The sequence below is a fragment of the Tursiops truncatus genome, chromosome 1 (assembly GCF_011762595.2).
Source record: "Tursiops truncatus isolate mTurTru1 chromosome 1, mTurTru1.mat.Y, whole genome shotgun sequence".
Lineage (NCBI taxonomy): Eukaryota > Metazoa > Chordata > Mammalia > Artiodactyla > Delphinidae > Tursiops > Tursiops truncatus.
Window position 1 is genome coordinate 119,386,845 of NC_047034.1, and position 14,117 is coordinate 119,400,961.

The 14,117-nt window shown below is 40.5% G+C and overlaps 1 protein-coding gene across 1 annotated transcript in view; it reads right to left on the minus strand.

Moving 5' to 3' along the window:
• Positions 1-624: 624 nt before the first annotated feature.
• The window catches only part of TNNI3K (TNNI3 interacting kinase), a 296,461-nt gene continuing 282,968 nt past the window's right edge, over positions 625-14,117 (minus strand). The window contains exons 28-29 of the mRNA XM_019919967.2: positions 4,288-4,367; positions 625-1,136 (exon numbers count right to left, since the gene is read on the minus strand). Of these exons, the coding sequence (XP_019775526.1) occupies positions 1,060-1,136; positions 4,288-4,367 (157 nt within the window). The 3' untranslated portion in view covers positions 625-1,059. The remainder of the gene's footprint in view (positions 1,137-4,287; positions 4,368-14,117) is intronic.

Here is a 14,117-nt window from a genome sequence, read left to right on the forward strand (position 1 = left end):
GTTACTGGCATCTGGAGGTAGAAGCCAGGAAGCTATTAAAAATCCCACAGTGCGTAGGACAACTCCCACAAAGAATTACTCCCTCCAATAGTTCTGAGATCCAGAAACCTTGATTTAGAGGATGCCCGATCTTCCTTTACTAATGTTATTTCCCTTACCAAGGTGAATAGCAGTAATTATAACACTGAATTTTCATGGTTTCCTGTCTGTCTTTTTCCAGGTCTGTCTTTCAATGGCAAAACTATTTTGTTGGTGGAAGCATTCCTGCCTTCCTTGTTGGGAGTGTGGAGGGAAGACTTCTCTTTTTCTGAAGGTAGCAGGTACCTCAACCATCCTCCCAGGTCACTGTGCCAGACCCTGGTATGAATGGCAGCTTTGCATGCATGGGTCGGTTTCATGATGGTACCAATGGCATTTGTGACACCTCGGTGCTGACAGCAACAGGTCACCCAAGCAGAGCACAGAGGTACCATGCAGAGAGGAGGCCAAATAATAAGTGTTGTATTTCTGCAAGCTTCTTGATCTGAAGATCAATACGTATTTTTACCAATATATCTGAAAGAAAGGTGTACTCAGTAGAAGTCTTGTTGGAATGAAATACACTTCTGAGTCGATTTTGTATGTCACCAAAGAACCTTTAATCACAGGGCTGGACACTTTAAGTAACATAATGAGATAAGAAAATGAACAATATTCTAAGAAATCAAACACATGACTCTCAAACACGTCTACTTAATTCAGTCTATGAAAACATAACAATTGTTAAGTCCCCACCAACGACTAAGGCCCCATCTCCAACCAACAACATAAAATTATTTTTTCCTTTACAAAATTAAAAACAATTCTTCAAATAAATTTTGTTTTGGCTCTTTTGCATTTCATTCCTCAGCCACAAATCCAGAGCCCAACCTGTGGTGGGGAATTAAATAGGACCAGTATGAATAAGCCAATTTAAGGAGACCTTAGAGGGTAAAATATAAATGGAAGCAAGGCTGCCATGGTTAGAATTGTTGCTGTCAGTCTGGGGGAAGACTCTCCTTAGGTAAATGCGGAATGCTCTCAGCTGCTATCCTCAAAGCTGCCACAATTCCGGCAAGAGTGAAAATGCATCGGGCTCATGGGATCAGACACATAGCCTGCATCAGGAAAGAAGTTCAGCTGTTACTCATCGGCCTTTCAGCCCATCTCCCCATTTCTCTTAACCAGCCTCAGCCAGTGCAACGCTGCCCAGCAGCCTCTCCTGGCTCATGTGAACAGAGAGTTTGGACACGAGTTGCTGACAAGCAATTGTAAAACAAAAGCAGAATTTACAATGAAAACAGAGAGCTGAGACCAGAGGAACATCAGCGATGGGTGTTTGGCCAGGTGACATTTTGAATTCGGAGTAAAGAAGGGTACAGTTCAGGAAGGTGGTTTATCATGATGGCTAAAAGTACGGGCTTCAGGTCAGGCGAATCTGGGTTTAAGCCCTGCCTCCACTACTTACCAGTTCTGTGACTTTTGTTAACCTTTCTGAGCCTGTGTCTTCATTTGTAGAGGGGAGAGGTCATAAGGCTGGTAATGCACAGACAAGTGGCACAGTGTCTGACACACAGTGAGTGCAAAGCCGTTGATGGCTGAAAAGGGAGGTGGAGATGGCAGTAGAGAAAAGGAAAGAGTATTCTCTATAACAGGTTGGCTCTGGTTGTTTTCTTTTTTTTCTATCTGAAAGTCCAATTTTTAGTGCTTAGGTCTGAATACTAGTGGCATTTGATGCTCATTGAAACAATAGCCCTGGGTGTGTCCAGAGAATTGAGCTAGTGCCTCAGAATCTGGCCACAGTCCTAGAGAACGCAGGATATGAGCAGGGAAGCAGTTACCTTTCCATTCCAAGTAGGGAAACCATTCATTGTTTCTGTGAAAATGGGCACATTTGTCAATAGCTAATGTTGCTTTTGCTTCCCTTTGATAGCCGAGTTTTCAGAACCAACTCAGCTATCCACATTTTCATTAAGACTTCTGGCAATATGCAGTTCGATGGGCATATTTATTTTCATAAGAAAGGTCTCTGTCAAAATCTCTTAGGCAGCACATATACTCTCCCGAGAGGCAGCACCACTGCTGCCAGTGCTGCTGTGACCAGTCCTCTCCTGCTAGTGGGGCTGGCCCTGGCCAGCTGAGATTAGGTTAGGGGAAGCAGGATACACATTATTGAATCCTAATTCTGGGCGGACTAAATATCTACACCTTAGAGCAAAGATATTTCCTCTTGTCCAGACTGAAACTGCAACTTCATCCCAGGCATAGACAGATGCTTTAATAAGCACGTAATCCTTTCATTACTATAATCAACCTTTTAATGTACCACATGTGCTTTTTCTGGCCTATGATGCTGCATGCCTCTCTCTCCATAGGACTCCAGCGGAAATCTGATTGGGAGCATCCATCCTTCCAGTGTGGGAGGGTTCACCTTCGGAGACGGGTAGCAAAATCAGCAGGGCATGGATGCTGACATTTATTATTGATACCATCATCACCAGAGTTGAAGGACAGACTCTGTGCAGTCACTCAGCTTAAGAGGGACCAAATGAAATTTGAACACAGGCTTTAAGGAAAGACTGAACCATGTCGACATGTTTTGTTACTTCAGGGTGAAAGGTCTCAAGTACAGCTAGGTACTTAATTTTATCCTCATTCTCTAGCCCTGTTCTGTGGGTGGGGAAGAAACAGTTCATAAAGTTGCTGTTATACCACAACTAGTTTATGAAGTAGAAATGGAGGGCAATTAAAGAGTTCTTTCTTATACGATGTGATGTTCCTAGTGGGAGATATTGAATATATCTTTTTTGTCTATTGGGACTGTCACTCCATTCAAACATGCTAATGTCTTCTTCTACCCCGGGTACAATATATGCATAGGAAAACCCTACTTTTTAAAATCATTGCATCACTTTTGTCTAACTTCATTTTGAGGAATTCTGCTCAACGTCTTATCCCTTTAAGAAACAGATTGTTAAGAAACGCTTCATCTTGAAACTCCACCATGAAAGAAAAGACTTTTGGTCAAAGCACACATTTCAAAGGGTGCCCTCTATTTTGTGGTTGTGCAGTCACATCTGTAAAGGTTTGAAAAAACGATATTATATCTATAAAAAATGTGATGATGTGACACTTAGAGCACATTTTCCCCCGTTACTGGATTGGCCAATTATGTTGTAAAGCTGATGATAAAAAGCACTCGACTGCATTCTAGACACGTACTGGGAGTCGGAAGCACAAAGTTTCCTTTCTTTAGTGTTCCCAAGTAGTTTGTCGAATCTATCCGGAACAATTTTCTTCTTCGTTTCTTAGAGGCTTCCTATTGCCTTAGGTATGATACTCTGCAGCCGAGGTGCATTGGTGAGGATTCTAAAGCTGCAGGGTCTATTGCCATCTATATCACAGAACCAGGCACACACCACCGAATTTATTCTCCCACAGACCCAGTCCTTGGAATAAATCTGTTCTCTTTAACTGACATACATTTTTTCAGTCCTCCATATTGTCAAAGGAAGTTCCCATGAATAAATGAGCCCATTGTACTAAAATTCCAATTAAATATAGAGCTTCTCAGGCTTAGAGGTGGGAGAAAGGACATCACAGGCCTGGCACATTTATATGGCAGCTGATAAGGGGTGCTGCCTATCCTCTGGCTTCCAGGGGCGAGCACAGAGCTATGTTAACTATTTCAAAGAGCTTTATTAATTCTTTCTAAAATAGTCCTGTGCAAAACAGATCCCATCAGTGATACCCTCACCTCCTCTCCAGCTTTTTGAGCGAATAGCTGGGTTCACATTTTACCCTCCGGCACTTGCTAAAGAGAAAACACTCCTTTTTAGCAAAGATATGATGTAATTGTGGAAATTCATCTCCTCCTGTAGGGAGGAGTTTTCTCCTCCTCCCTATACCTGCACAATATGGGACTTCAAGGTAGTAGACTCAATAAGGTGGAAACAAGGTGTTTGGAATGTCACGAGATGCAGGAGATTATTTTCAAAAAAGAGCTGTACTTTTTCCCACGGGCACACACACTCCCATATACTTCCACATACACTTACACACTTATGCACACATTATTAAATGCAAAGGTAACTGTAGACTTATACAAGACTTACAAGAGCAAAGTTTGCACTTTTATGATATAATATTTTTAAAGTACCCTTCATCTCTACTTATTACAAAATAGAATACTTTCTCCCTCATTATCAAACAGACATCGCCTTCCTAGGGGTAGTTTCCTTAGTCAATCTGACGAATCTGTATACTTACCATATTTGTCAATGGGTGAGAACTGAAGACTTTTCTTCATGTCCTCCAAAGACAGGCCTTGAGAGGCACATTGTCCAGCACTGGAAAATTCCATGAGACACTGTGAAAACCACGGTGGTGATTTGCTAATAACATTTTTATAAAACAGAATTTATTCACTCAGCATAGATCCCAGAGAACTGGCAAAGTGGTACAATGGTATTTTTATCGTACTGGTGATTTGTTGGGAAAGAGTTCAGGATTATTTGGAGCATGTCAGATCTAGGCGTGAGTCCTGGCTCTTCCAGGTAGGCTCCAATTCCTTGCTGTGTAATCTTACACATGGTACCCTTTCTGAGCCTTAGTGCATTGATCTGTAAATTGGGAAAAGTACATAAATAATATGTAATTTGGTTTTGTTTGTTTTTAAGATGTTGGGGGTAGGAGTTTATTAATTAATTTATTTATTTTTGCTGTGTTGGGTCTTCGTTTCTGTGCGAGGGCTTTCTCCAGTTGTGGCAAGCAGGGGCCACTCTTCATCGCGGTGCGAGGGCCTCTCACTATCACGGCCTCTCTTGTTGCAGAGCACGGGCTCCAGTCGCGCAGGCTCAGTAGCCGTGGCTCACGGGCCCAGTTGGTCCGCGGCATGTGGGATCCTCCCAGACCAGGGCTCGAACCCGTGTCCCCTGCATTAGCAGGCAGATTCTCAACCACTGTGCCACTAGGGAAGCCCCTGTAATTTGTTTTGATGATTAAATATAGCAAAAAAAAAGAGTTGAATATCAAATCTGGATTAATATTCTTACAAGCCTTGCTTAAAAGGAACTAATAGTCAGAACATTATTATCTTAGTAATAATCAACAGAAATAAAACACATCCCAACAGTTATTGCTATTTTTATATTGTTATTATAATAGTAATTATAAGAGACAGTGATAATAGTATTTATTGCATGATTCCTATGTATTAAGCATTTACATATATAATTTCATTTACTCTTTTTTTTTTGGCGGTACGCGGGCCTCTCTCTGCTGTGGCCTCTCCTGTTGCGGAGCACAGGCTCCGGACGCACAGCCTCAGTGTCCATGGCTCACGGGCCCAGCTGCTCCACGGCATGTGGGATCTTCCCGGACTGGGGCACGAACCCATGTCCCCTGCATCGGCAGGCGGACTCTCAACCACTGCGCCACCAGGGAAGCCCGTCATTTACTCTTTATCACTATCTTATCATTACCAAATCATTTCTCTCATTTTCTAGATTAGAAACGGAGGCTGAGGCAACCAGGTAACTTGTTACACGGTTTTGGTAAACGGCTCACCTAGGATGCAAACCCAAGTCTTTCAGATTCTAAAGTCTGTACCTTTGTCCACTATTCAAATGGGAATTTCCTCATGGTTCCTGGCTTTCATTAAGCCTTCTCTTTGCCAAACCTCTCCTACTCTATCATGTTGGTTAATGGGATCTCTTCCTTTCTACCTTTTCAGACTCAAACCTGAAGTTATCAAAGCCCTCGCCCTGACATCTAGTCACATTTGTCAGTTAATGGTATAACTGTAATTCCTGTGGTATCCACCTCTCTCATCCATATTTTAGCATCCTCAAAGAGGCGACCTAGTTACGCCCCGAACAGCCCCACATGTCCATAGCAGAACTCGTAACTCCCCCTGTTCTCTAGAGAACTCTCTAGAGTTCTCTCTAGCTCATTACAGGCACCACACCATTCAGTGGGTTCAAAATTCTTGGAGTCATCATCGGTACCTTTCTTTTTCCCATATCTTGCACCTAATCCAAATCTTTTTAACTTTGCCTCCAAAATGTAACCCTAATCCATCCACCTCTCCTCCTTCAAGGTCTAGGCCATATAATCTCTTTCTTTTCTGGACCTCTGCAATTTGCCTCCTAATTGATTTTCCTGCTTTCACTTCTGTCCCCTTATAATCCATTCTCCATATATAACCCAGAGTAATCTTTTCAAAATATAAAACAGAGTAAGCCATTCACCTACTTAAAACATACTTAAAACCTTCCAATTGCTTCCCAGTTCATTTAAAATAAAACACAAATACTTTACCCTAACCTACAAGGCGCTGGCCCAGCTTAACTCTCCAACCTCGCCTTGTATCCCTCCCCATCTCTGCTAAGCACTTCTTTTGGCATTCTTTCTGTCCTTTGAACCTTCCAATCTCTTTCCCAATCCAGAGCTTTTGCATTTGTTAATTCTGCTTTTCTTCATAAACCCAAATCCTGTTTTGCTGAACCCTTCCCCTTCCTTCCCCATGACTGGCTCCTCTGTCATTCAGGCCTCAGTTGGAATGTCACCTGCTCAGAGAGGCCTTTCCTGACCACCATTCCAAAGTGGCCATTCCCCTGTCAATGGTCGCTTTCTGTTATATCACATTGACTTATTTCTTTCTTTCAGGACTATATAAAATTATCTTGCTTATTCATCCATTTATTTCCATATTCTTTCAAACAATGAAATTGGAAGCCTTGTGTATCTTATCTCCCTTATTCCTTGCTATATGCTCAGCACTCAGAACAGTGCTTGGCACATAGGAGAAGCTCAAAAATTGTTTTTTTAATGATTTAATTAATAGATCCCTAAAGGATGTCCTTCTCTTCAGTCACTCAATCCTCCTCTCCACAAGGTCTTCCTCTGACAAAAATCTGACCAGGCACTTCCCTGCTCCCCACTGCTGTTCCTCAGGCCAGACCTGCAAATCCAACCTGCTGCAATCCAAACCTCCTTGCATTCTGTGTATATCTTATAGTCTACAATTCCTAAATCCATCTTTTGTTTCTCCACATTCAAGCCACACTAATAAACTTTGGCCTTTCCAAACATTCCTGAATTTTCCCTTCTCCATGGTTGTGGCTGAGCTGCTGCTGTGAATCTGCTTGGTGACATCTTATTTTTCCCTGACAGGAAGGAGTATGGTGTTATGGTTAAGAATGACAGTAAGCATTCGGGTGCAAGACTCCTTGAATTTGAAACTTCACTCCATCACTTACTAGCTCTATGACCTTTGGCAAATTATTTAACTGTTCTGTGCCTCAGTTTGTACAACTGTAAAATGGGAATTATAACAGACTTAGCTTATAATGTTAATCAAGAGAATTAAAGGAATTAATACGTTTAAAGTACTTTGAACGGTGCTGACATTTAGGAAGCACTCAATAAATGTTACCTACTTTTGTTATTTGTCAAGTTCCAACTCAAAGACAGCATTTCCTCAAAGTCCTCTTGGATACTCCCAGTCAGAATTCCATATCCTTCTAGTACTTTGTACTCCTAGCACAGTGCTTATCAGAGTCTGCCTTGGTGTAGAATGATCTGTATTTGTATACTAATACCCTACTAAACAGAATGCTCCTGCAGGTCAGAGACCCTAACACCTTTGGGTCTCCAATAGGACTTAGCTGGTACTTTGTAAATAGTTAAAATAATAAAATTGTGTTAAATAAAGTTAAGTTATCACAAAATGTTCATTTTGAGTAGTTAGATTTTTCTGAACACTTACATGAATTCACATTGATTAATTCATTTAGCGGCCTTAAAAGTGACTACGTTTGGTCACTTTCTTAAGCTATAAAGTGAAGATGTTGTTTCTTAGAGGAAAACAATGATTAAAAAGAAGAAGTATTGACTTAAAGTGGGACATGGTGTGATCTCAATCAACATTAAATGACAAATCACACTCAGTTCTGGGCAATATAGTATCATTCAAGATATTCTTGAAAATAAAAATTACCCTACTAATTCCTATAACCTCTTTATCACTCTAGCTCCTCTTAAGAAATGGGCCATAAGCAGTAGTCCTGGCAACAAGAGGATAATAGGGAATAAATATTTTATCATCAAAAAGGCTATCTGGTTTCCTATGAATAAAAGCCCATCTCCAAGGTATCTTATTTATTTAGTTGCTGAATGCAATTCATGCCAGGGGACTTAAACTTCCTGCCCAAGAGATAACACACAGGCTGTCTCTGGCTGCTATTCTAGGATGACAGACAGATGGAAGCTAAGCACACCCAAGTCAAACAAAGCAGAAGAAACCAGACCCTGATCAGTGGAACTAGTTTACCTCAACCCACGGGTATCCAGACTTCACCAGGAGTTTCACAGAAGCCCAGAGTTTAAGAGACACACCGGGACCTCCGTTTGCTGAAGTTGTGGTCAGTGAAAATAGGCATTTCCAGGATGCAGCTGCCCCATGAATTCAGTGAAAGTAAATGTGAACTAATGGCAGGTAAGGAAAACACTCAATTTTTCAGTGTTTCATACTCCTGGTCACCTAGGTAGCTTTCTTTATGCTAAAAGGATAATATATATCATATATAGGCATATATATGAATGATATATAATATTATAATGTAATTTTATGTATACCTTTTATGGGAATGGAATGAAACTTTCTCTTTTAAAGAGAACAAGATAGTCTTTAGGTTAGTTTTTGCATACTACAACATTATATTAATATATCTGATTTTAGTGTTAAAAATGTTTCAGTTATTTTAGGCTAAATAGTTCATATTAGCTCTGTGATGTATCTGTAAAGGTAAGCATAATCATCAGCTATTTTCTCTTATAAAGGTACACTAGGGAATGAATAATTTATCCAGCATGAAGAGCAGAACCAAAATTCAGAAATTATTTTTTGCTTCTCAATCAATGCTTTATGGGTATAGACTACCTAGTAGATTGGCTGCTAATGAGGCCAGTTCAAAACCAAATCCAAAACGTGCAATTTGTATTTTTGTGTCTGTACACCATTCTGACTATGGCTTGTCAGCACAAAATAGCCTGTTTGCAGTCACTCATGTACCCTGAGCAGAGACAACAAGGACATTCAAAACTAAAATATGAGGCTATGTTGGCTGAAATGAATGCAGAGATAGTGACACTCACGACAAGCACGTTGAGCAAAAATATTATCCAATGAGAAGTAAATCAATATATACGTAAGATACAGAGGAACTGTGAAGAATGGGAAAAGTACTAGCAGATAGAATATACCCAAATATAGCTTCAATTCTTCAAGGCAGGAGTTAGTTTACAAGCTAAACTGGTGGGTTAATGCACATATGGGCAAAACTCCCAAAAGGAATATTAAAACAGAGTTTTTCTGTACATTTTAAAAAAGTTCTGATTACTAGAAGCTAGCATGGCTTTAGTAAGAAAAAAATCATGCTAGATTTGCTTTATTTCTTTTTGGTAAGGATAAATTTAAAGGGGAAATCCATAGGTTAGAACATAGAGCTAGATTCAGATAATGGGCAGAGTTTCTCCTGATTGCTTTGTAAGTAACAAGGGGAGATCTGTGCCAGATGACAAGTGGGTAGATGGGATTGCCACTGGTTGAATATTCAGAACCAATACAGACCTCAGGTGACATTCCCCACAGGTTAAGTAGAGCCTTAGACATTGGGAATAGTTAAAACAAAATACCACATTTCCTAAAATTAGAATTGTCCAAACATAGATTGAGATGTTCTAGAAGGAGGTACCATCCCATCCCTGGACGTATTCAAGCTATGTCTGGAGCATCTGGTAGCGCAGGGTGCTACAGAGGAATCCAAGTATCCACCTGGAGGTCACATGACCTCTATTTCTTACATTCTATGATGCTTTAGAAGGATTTTGGGAACCACGTAGACTTTGTGAAACTAGTTCCGATGTGTTGGAAAGACAGAGTGAGATTACACAGTTCCCACTTAGGCAGAAGATTTTTATCTGCCTTATCTGCACTGTCTGACGTTTGGCCAGGGCTGAATGCCTGAGTCCCACACACATGCCACAGCATACCTGGCTACACATTACTGCTGCTACTCAGGCTGGTGTTTGTAGCTTTTTTTTTTTTTTGCAGAGCACAGGCTCCGAACGCGCAGGCTCAGCGGCCATGGCTCACGGGCCCAGCCGCTCTGCGGCATGTGGGATCTTCCCAGACCCGGGGCACAAGCCCGTGTCCCCTGCATCGGCAGGCGGACTCTCAACCACTGCACCACCAGGGAAGCCCTGTAGCTTTTTGTCTATAGACGTTTCATTTGATATAGTAACTGAACCATGCTAGTTGCCTGAAGGAACCATCTCCCTTAGTGATTTTTTCAAAGGAAGAACCACACTGCCATCTAAGATGAAGCAAAGGCAAGTGTGGAGAAATCACTTTCACATAAACCCATCCTTAAGGATTTGAATGACAGGTTGTTTAAGGCTGGTACTGGAAAATTCAGCGCTGATTCACAAAGTTTTTATATAAGATAAATTTGTAGAATACTCATGTTGAATGCCTGAGGGGTGGAGAAAAACCCTAAAACACTATGTCATCTCTTAATCCAGAAAGGTATATTGTTAAGGAAGGTCCACGAGGAAGGAAAGGTACATTGTTAAGGAAGGTCCACGAGGAAGGAAGAAAAATACTGTTTGAAGAGACTCCGGGGAATTTGAGTGCCATCTCTCCTGAGTGGTGGGAGCAGGCCGTGCCACAGTGAGTGCACGTGGCCCCATTTAGAGCCTCAGAAGCAGCCAGTGTTGTGGCTTCCAAATGCTTTTGGTACTGAAGCAGTGAATCATGGTTTGGGCTGTGGAATTTCATGAATTCTCAGAATATTTACTAGTGCCATAATTTCTTCTGACTGAATTACATTCCAAAGAAGACTTCAGATGGGCATACAGTCCAAACGAAACTGTTTTTATCATGTTCTTCCAAGTGTGGCTTTTACAGAGCTGGGGATTTTGATTTGGTGAATTACAGCAAATGCATGTAGTCTACACGCAAGGGTGAACTTAAAACAACCAAATAAAAATAAAATGACCTAGAGCATTATCCTATCATAGTGATATAAAAATAATTTCTTGTATTTGCAGAGGGCTTTATAGCTTGCATATACTTTTCTATTGACTAGCTTAAAGAATTTTTCCAAAACCTCCATGAGGCGTCTGAGAAAGTATTCATTCCATGCAGGTGGAAAGTCAGGCTCAAGAAGTTTGAATAACCTGTATAAACTTACAGAGCTAGCAAGAGGCAGAACCAGAACTTGATCAAAAGGTCTTCAGGCTTCCAGTCCACGCTTTTTCTTCTAAAATACACTTCAGTTAACAGCAGCACATGTCAAACTGTTGGTGTGTTACCATGTGGAGAGCTCACTGAAGTAGTCATGAGTTACAAAGTTTTGGATCCTTTGCATATAAAGATGATCAATAAATTCCTCATGGAGAAATATTCCTCATCATCATAGAGAAACCAGAATCAGCTTTCTTGTGTCTTACTTTGTTAGACCTTTTAAAAAATTATACTTTCCCCTATGTAACTATGGCTTTCCTGTCCCTGAGCAGTGATGTCAAAACATGAGACACACACACCAAACTTTCTAAATGAGATTTTTATGATTCTCCCGAACTCTCTGAGCTTGTGTAAGGTTTCCTAAGCTGCATGCACAGATTCATTTTCCTAAAACTGCCCTAAGTTGAACAGAAAACGATTAGGTTACCAGCGTGGTTAAAGACTTCAGGCAAAATGTTCTTCCATTCAAGTTGTTCCAATTAGTTTTTATGCAGCTAAAAATGCTCTCGGGCTACCTGTAACCTGGAAGATTTAGCCATTTGGACTTTGCATAAAACAACACCATCCAAGGCCTCACAGCTTTGCAAATATGCTTTGTGGTTTATTGGCTCTTTCTGCTGTCTGTCCGAATGATGTTACCTGTGTAAGAATATTAGCGTAAGGATCAGTGCCATATGCACCCTTATCCCCTTCCTCAAGAGGAATATATCCAAGTTAGGAGTCATTTCTTTCACTCAAAAGGAAACACAGACAGGTAATACTTAACCAGAATTTCAGTGCTTTGACACTACTCTAAAGGACTCATACAAAGAAAAGGTGGAGAAACAGCCTGCTGAGATCCCTAATGAAGGTATTTACACAAAGAAAATAAATGCCCTGCTGTAGAAAAGGCTACGAGACTCATCGGGCTGTTTTTGGCATTTAGCTGAAAACAGATCTATTTAAAACAGATCTGTCAGAAGGGATAAATGCCTTTCTACACTTTGCAATGTCTTTCTATGATGCACACATTTCCTCTGGCCTAAAGAGAAAGACGACATTTCTATTAGAAATGGAATCACCTTTGGCCTAACTTTGAAATAGTCTAGTCAGACTCTTATGAATAAACCTTTGTTAATTTATCAGCTAAATTCAACATATTTATTTATTCATGATTTCATCCTGGCTCTTTTCAAAACATTGTTTTGTCTTTGTCAATATTCCCTACGGGATAATGTCCTAAATTAAAACAAATTTATTGCACCCATTACAGTGAATGGGCAATGACCAAAGTATCTAATGGGGACAGAGGTCAGTGCAAAGTATCTCTTTCAGGAAAATCAAACCCATCAGCTTTCTTTCAATGGCAAATGTCCCCAGGCTATAAAAGGACTGAAAGACTTGGCAATGGGTCATGGCTCTGTTTGAGCCATTAGGCAAATATCCAAGGTCTCAGCTCCCTTATTTTTAAAGGAAAAAGCAATTAGGCAAAGAATTATGAATAAGGAAAAATGCAGTGTGAACTGAAAGTGTGTGTTAATTCCTTGATGGCTCATAAATTATTAATGTGCTCAACAGTAACCTAACAACGCTACCACCTCTCAATTTACCTCTGCTTTAAACAGGTATAAACGAGTCAATTGTACAGTCCAGCAGGCGGACTTCGCCTGCTAAGCTTAAACTGAGGAACATCCTTTAAATATAGCAGAATCTTTCTTATCCTTCATTGTCTGTACTCACTATTACCCAGAAGGAAAATCTTGTTAAATTTTAGAACTATGAGATCTTGGTAGCATGACAGTCATTAAGCCCACTCCTCTTCCCTCCATTTTTCCACCTTCCATTTTACTGAGAAGCAAATTGAAGCCTTGTAAAGTGAAATAACGTATCCAAGTTCATATACTAAGTTTATAGTAAAGTCAGGCATATAAGCTGGAGTTCTAAACTTCTAGTCTTCTTTGATGGTTTTTATTCTTATTTTTAAGTGAAAAGGGAAACTAAAATTTGTTGCATACCTGCTAAGCACCAGGAACTCAACTAGATGACTTACAAACCTTATTACCTTTGCTTCACCTAACAACCCATTTTACACACGAGGAAACCAAGGCTCAGGGAGTCTAAGTCTTGTCTAGGGTCACCCAGCTATATAATTCAGACCTAGGCTAGGCAGTATCCAAATCTCCTCCTTTCCCCACTTAACCTTGTTGGCTCTAGAAGCGTTTCCCAAATTTACACCTATAATCTTGTCTCTCTCCCTCTCCACATGGTTGTTCATCAAGCACAACGCCAGGTGCTGTGCTAAGTACTAGGGATACAGATATGAGTGTGATGGGCATGGACTCTACGCTTTGGGGTAAATAGAACTGTAGACATAGACAGGTAAACGTTAATGCCAGGGAACATGGTACATGTTCTAAAGGGTACCCTCGCTACACAGAGGAAATGACATGACGGACAAGCAAGGGTTCCCAAGGGGGAAATTCTGGGGAAAGGGCTGGGGTAGGGGCATGTGCAAAGACCGAGGAAATTAAGTGGCCAAAGCGAATATTTATTTTTTTAAGTTTTCATTTTGAAGCAATCTCAAAAAAAGTTGCAACTATGGTATGTTTTTTCACCTGAACCATTGGAGAGTAAATTGCCAATCTGATGCTATAATCTCCCCAATACATTAGTGGATTCCTAAAATAAAGACATTCTCCTACATAAGCACAATATAGCCATTTCATTCCACTGTCAACTCTCAGACTCCATTCAAGTTTGTCAGTTATCTCAATAATGTTCTTTATAGCAAAAAGATCCAATTCAGAAA